The sequence below is a fragment of the Arachis duranensis genome, chromosome 1 (assembly GCF_000817695.3).
Source record: "Arachis duranensis cultivar V14167 chromosome 1, aradu.V14167.gnm2.J7QH, whole genome shotgun sequence".
NCBI lineage: Eukaryota > Viridiplantae > Streptophyta > Magnoliopsida > Fabales > Fabaceae > Arachis > Arachis duranensis.
The window spans coordinates 2,946,806-2,953,860 of record NC_029772.3 but is presented as its reverse complement, the minus strand read 5'-3'; the positions used below and the strand labels follow the sequence as shown (position 1 = coordinate 2,953,860).

General features: G+C 31.0%; 1 protein-coding gene across 1 annotated transcript; it reads right to left on the bottom strand.

Moving 5' to 3' along the window:
• Positions 1–275: 275 nt before the first annotated feature.
• LOC107466754 (probable pectate lyase 1) lies at positions 276–3,522 on the bottom strand (the record flags this gene model as incomplete). The annotated part of the gene is given in 5 exon segments (XM_016085788.3): positions 276–414; positions 512–615; positions 1,026–1,668; positions 2,619–2,693; positions 3,265–3,522. Coding segments are annotated over 5 exon segments (1,065 nt in total), but the record flags the coding sequence as incomplete, so codon positions are not given.
• Between the last annotated feature and the right edge of the window lie 3,533 nt (positions 3,523–7,055).

The following is a 7,055-nucleotide window of genomic DNA, read 5'->3' as shown; positions in this document are numbered from 1 at the left end:
TTCCTTTTTTTTTTCAAAAATGCTTAATTTTATTTAATTTTATTATTAATATTTTTTTGTTCAAAATATTTTAAATAAAATTAATGTCTAAAAATAATTATTTTTACTAATGCATCAAAATTAAATTCTATTTTTATACCTTAAAATATCCTTTTAATTTAATTAGCAATTACCACCAAATTGAGTTTTGTGTTCACTCATTGGTATAAGTCTTAAGTAGTTGAAGAAAAAATGAGTTTGGATAAGCACTTGGATTGGATTGTACTATTTTGTACCTCTTTAGCAAATGGGTTAGCTGGAGCATTGTATCTATTGCCCTGGCTGTTGATGGTGGGGTTAGCACTTCCACCAATTGCATACATCTCCCAATGAGTATAGTCATTGTTCACCACATGGAAATACCCATGTCTACATCTGCATCACCAATAATTGGGGGACTGGATTATTAGTGTTTAATGCTCCCCCACACATTAAAGTTTTATCTTATGTAAACACATTTATTCCGATTTACCTTGGCATTCTCTGGATGAGTCCTTCTCCAAAATGGTTATAGGCAATGGTCACCTGCATTTGCTTGTCTCTTGTGTATGAGTCACTGTGCCCTAACAGAATCACCTGAATTTACAAAATATCAGCATTCATTCAGCTATCATCATAACTCATGAGCCATCCAACAAGACAAACGAAAAAAGTGCATTCAATACTTCATTTCTTAGATCTGTCACATTTTTTATTTACATATTTATTATAGAAATAAACTACTATTTATAACCATATTCATAAATAAAATGATAATGAGAATAAATTCAGATTCATTTTGAACTTTGATAGATATTTAGTAATTTAGTCATTATTATATTATCAAATAAGGTGAATTATAGTTAACTTTATCTGAAGTTGATAATTAAGAATCGTTAAATGATTTGACTAGTTTGAGTTAACTGCACCTGAGTTTCCACAGTGAGTTTTCACAGTGGTATTGTTGAATAATGCAGAGGAAAAGCAGGGTAAGAAAAAGAAAGTACCTCATTGTGGTGGGTGAGATGGTTGTTAGAAATAGTTATAGCAGTTGAGCCCATGACAGCATCAACAAGGCCATCAGCACAATGTGACAATGAATTATGATCAACCCAAATATGGCTTGATCCAAAAATGGAGATGGCATCCCCATCAGCCATAGTCCTCCACCCGAAATGGGTGGGGGAGCTTCTCACCATGGCATTCCCAGTAGGCCTGCAGTCATGGATATGGAGTCCATGGATGATCACATTGGTAACATACTGAATTGTTATGCAACCTCCATTGGCAATGTGCACATTGGCTCCTCTTCCATCAATGGTCTTGAAGCTGTTCATAATCAGCTCCTGTTTCAGCTGGATCACCATATCCCTTTTGAACACAATCCATAGTGGCCTGTCCTGGATCACCGCGTGCCGCAATGTCCCTGGCTTTGGGTTAACAGGGTCATCATCTCTAGGGTCAGTTACAACATAGAACTTTCCGTCGCGGCCACCGATCGCATTCCGCCCGAATCCAATGCCACAATCTGCTAGTCTCTTCCTGTTTTTCTGCCAATTCGGGTCGCAGCGCCAGCAATCATCGATTGGATTACCAGTTCCACAGGAGAAGAATCCTAGCTTCCTTCTCTCAGTGCTATTCTTCATTGCCCTGTTATGTTAAACAAACACATTATTTGATGCACCTAACATCTATAATTATCTAAAATTACACCACTAAATTAATTACTTATAAAAATTTAGTCAAATCAGTCAAATGATCTGATCTAACAGCACTTGAGTTTTCACCTAAAATGTACTATTTTCTATAACGTTTTTTTTGCTACGAGTGAAATAGAGCCGTTAGAAACTACCAAGCCCCAAGTTTATAACGACCCATTTGGGATCTTAGATGTAGAGAATTAGAAAACAATGAGAAGAAAAAATTCTGTATTCGGTGAGTGATGATAACAGGAATCATTTCAAGTGTAACGACTAAATTCTTGGATTTTTCTAGGAATGGTAAACATAATATGCTTTTCTTTGTTTTCACATGGACCTTGTGATTTTATATGGTTTTTTAAGGCATGACTAATAACATTTTTAATGCTAAATTATGGCAAGAGAAGAGTTGTACTTGTACCCGTAAGTACAGCGTATTTATAGGGAAAAAAAGGATTATATGCAACGGATTAAGTTATAATAACACGCAAAAGAATTTTAAGCGTGAAACACGGATCTCAGAAAATGCATGTGATATGTGACCGACTAGTGAATGAGGGACAAGGGTAAATGGGTAAGAAACCCTAAAAATAGGAAAAATTTAATGATGTGAATTAAAAACCCTTTCGCTTTTGGCAAAACAAGGAAATTAATGTGACACAAGAAAAATAATGGGTCAGTTAGGGGTAGTGTGTGTGTTAGGTGTCATATCACACAAGAGAGAGTAGGGGCGGTTATGAATGGACCTCGAAATGACTACTATACCCTACTAGCACTAACACTCCATGCATTGCCCCATTTCTAAACCCATGTGAAGATAAATTAAATCATTATTGGGTTTCTCTTTTTGTGTTAGCTATAAATTGATATTGGTGAAAAATGTAGAAAAAAGTGACCCACATCTGAACCATGGAAACCACCTCTTCCGGGTCAGTTACAGCAGCACGTTCATTTAATTCCTCCGCCTCTTTCACCCTGAAACAAATAGTTACAACACAAGATCTTAATCAATGCGGTGGATACATAATAACCAAAATAATAATAATAATAAATAATATACTACTAATTTGTAAACCATTACGGTGAAAATTCAGTTGAAGTGAGCTTCATGTGAGATTGATACTTGAGAGCCGTTGAACGAAGATATAGTCAAATTATCTAATGACTATCAGGTATCAATTTTAAGTCGACTTCAACTGAGTTTCCACCAACCATTACATGGTATTGACTAAATATATTTGAATGAATCGTTTCATAGTTTACAATATAAAGATGCTTTTGTAGAAGTAGACACCACAAATAATTCTCACTAGGTAGAAAGTTTATAATTTGAAGCACAGAACAATGAATTACCCCTCTCAACATTCTAATAGAAAAGAAAGAATTTTTTTAACATAAAATTGCAATGCTAGTGAATCCGTTATGTGAAGCAAATACATTTCCCAGTTCCCACTATGATTTGTGGCGTTTCAAAACCCAGACAATGTAGTTCAAGTATTCATAGAACAGAGAGAGAGAGAGAGAGAGAGAGTAGAAATGAATATACTTGAGGTCAGAGATCTGTGATGTGGCCATGGCTTCTCCAATGAGGAGCAGAAAGAGCAGCAACAAGCAAGCATTGAGAACCCATTTTGCAGAAGGAACCTCCATTGAAGAATTCCACTACCCACTCCTCTCTTTCACTCAGTGATGGTGTTACGAGACAATGCTGAAGCTAAAGAGAGAGAGAAAGAGAAGGGTTGAAGAGAAAGATAAAGAGAAAGTGCAGAAGAGAGAAGAAAAGAGAAGAATGGTGGAGTGGAGTCGGAAAACAGGTTCCAACATAAAGGCCCATTTATAGAACCAATGAAGACAAATGCTTTAACGCCAAATCTTGACGCCGTTAATCAACTGAACGTTTTCTTCGTTTGTATTCTACAGGATTTGGGGCCTGTGGGACCCGCCACTCAAACACCGTTAACTAACATCAACAAAGTCGTTGCTTTTGTTTGTTGCTTCTCATAACGCTTCTCCTTCTACCTTAACTGGCGCATTTATAATCTTCTATTAGTAACTTCAACATTTTGATGTGTAAGACTCAAGGTTTTGTAAACATAATCCATTATTAAACTCTTTTAATTAGTTTTATTGGTTTAAAGGTTTAATCAAAATAATATATAAAATTATAAATAAATACATACAAAAATGTAAATATGTTTAATTTTAATGTAAATTTAAAAAATAGACAAATTAATATTCATACTTTTAAAAAAATCATTATTAATTTAAAGCTATTCTAATAACAAAAATAAAAAAAAACCAATAAGAAGAATAATTCATCCAACAACAACAATAAGGATAATACTACAATGAAGAGCGTTTTTGAATAAAGAGTGAAAAATATTCTTTTAGAAGAGTAAAAATTAATTTTATATATATATAATTCATATATCTTTTATTAATTTAATGAGAATCTTTATTTTTAATCCAATTTTCCTCTTCACTAAAAAAATTTCCGGCAAATAAAAAATTGAAACATCCAACAAGAACACCAGTAGCCATTAACAAATTAAGAAGTGAAAACAAATTGGAAAAATGGAATCAAAGTAGTAAGCAAAGTGATGAATATGGTACAACACAACAAGAGGATATTAGTCAATACTCAATATATTGAAAAAATTAAGTAAAATCTATTAAATAAACAATGTTTATGTTGAATCCTCAATCAAATTGAGAGTTTTTCTATTTAAATAAATACTTACAAGATATTCTTTTCTAAAGTATTATTAAAGATAAGATTGATTCAAATTACAACTCATTTAACAAAATTTAGATAATACTTTCAAAAATCTTCATAAGCTAAACTTGGCTTGCTTATAATTTATAATTTATTACTTATAATAATAAGTTATTTTCTAAAAAATTTTGCTTCTCTATTTTACCTGAAACATATTTAAATAAAATACAAATATAAAACTATTATATAAACTATTAATCCTTACACATGCGATTGAAATTGAAAGTGAGTGGAGTTAACTACAATTAGATTGAGCTAAACTCAAGCTCAACTTGCAAAATTTTTAGTCTAGTTTATGTTCATGACTCACTTTACTAATAATAGAACCTAATTTAAATTTGATTCAACCAAAATTCACAATCTGTTCAAATAAATAACATAAACATAATATGTAAAATATGTGCTATGATATTTATTATTATAGTGGCTATAATAACTATATATGCAACTCTAACAATATTTAAAAATTATTACTAAAATTAGAATAATATCTTTTACTATTTAAAAATACTATTAGTTTAACAAATAAAAATGAAAAATATTATCAACATATAAAAAAACATGACATTAATTTTAATAATATTTTTAAAATATTACTAAAATTATATATTTATTATACAATAACAACAAAGTCTTGTCCTACTAGGTGGAGTCAACTACATGGATCAAACAAGGCTACTGAACTCTATTATATATCATGTCTACATATAGACCGTTTACATGTAGGTTTTTCTCTATCTTTCACCTCTTATCCATCTTCCAACTCATCCACCCTCCTGATTGGGTGCTCTGTCGGTCTTCTTCTCACATGTCCAAATCACCTGAGACGCGATTCTACCATCTTTTCAACAATAGGTGCTATTCCAACTCTCTTTCTTATATCTTCGTTCTTTATTCTATCCAATTGTGTATGACCACTCATCCATCTCAACATGTTCATCTCTGTCACACTTAACTTATGTTCATGTTCCCTTTTGACCGCCCAACACTCTATACCATAAAGCATAGCTGGCCTGATAGCAGTGCAATAGAATTTACCTTTAAGTTTTAAAGGTACTTTTTTGTCACATATAAAACCAGATGCACTCTGCCATTTTGACCAACATACTTGGATCCTATGATTTGATTACATCATGTTCAATCCCTCCATTATCCTGTATGATACACCAAATATACTTAAAATTTTTAACTTTTCGTAGAATATTTTCTCCAATATTTACCTCTGTATTAGGGTTTTTTTTTGCGACCGAACTTACATTTCATATATTCCGTCTTGCTACGACTTATGCGCAGACCATACACTTCTAGAGCTTCTCTCTATAAATTCAACTTCTTATTTAAGTCTTCCATTGATTCTTCTATAAGGACGATATCATCGACAAAAAATATGCACCATGACACAGGCTCTTGGATATGCTATGTGAATATTTTCAAGATTAATGTAAAAATTATGGATTTAAGGATAATCTTTAGTATAATCTTATACCAACAGAAAATTCTCCTGTCACACCACCTTGAGTTTTCACACTAGTTATAATCACATCATACATATCTTTAATTGCACGAATATATGTAATCATTACTCCCTTTCTTTCCAAAACCTTCGATAAAACTTCCATTGGCACCATATCATACGCTTTTTTTCAAATCAATAAATATCATATGTAGATCCATTTTATTACTACGATACATTTCTATCATCTTTTTTAACAGGTATGTAACTTCAACGATGGATCTGTTTAGCATAAAATCAAATTGGTTCTCTATTATTTGTGTCTCTTGTCTCAACATCTATTCTATCACCCTTTTTCATAACTTTATGGTATGGCTCATGAACTTGATCTCTCTATAGTTTTCGTAATTTTGTATATTCCATTATTCTTATAAATATCACCAAGATGCTATTTCTCTATTTATTTAACATTTTCTTTGACCTTTAAATCTTACTAAAAAATTTAATTAACTAACTGATATATTTTTCTTCAAATCTTTCTAAACTTTAATCAAAATATTATCGATTCTATTACCTTACCATTTTATATATTTATTATAACCATTATAATAATAAATACCATAAAATCCACTAATTTACAATTCTATATAAAAAATATCAATTATAATTTATGTTTCTGTTAAAATCATATATAAATGTTATAAGTCTTGATGAATTACAGAAAAATAAAAATTTATTAAAAATTAAAAATTTAATTTAAAATTCATTGAAAATCAATTTAGATATTTATTTATGTTAACAGAATTTATCTTTTTTATATTCTAAAGACACATATTAAAATTATAAATTAAAAAATATTAAAAATTAAAAAAAAATAAAATTAAAATCTTTTGTTAATAAAAAGATTATCCATATTCATAATAGTCTCCAAAATCCATTAACACTTGGAAAGAAAGTCACTGGCCGTGATTAGCGCGCACCTTGGACTTACGTTTCCGCGGAATATAATCAATCTCGCGAATATAATCAATAAAATAAAATAAGAAATATGATTTGTTTATTTAATTAATTTTTGTTTCTTAAGGTTGTCTTTATTCTTACGCGTTGT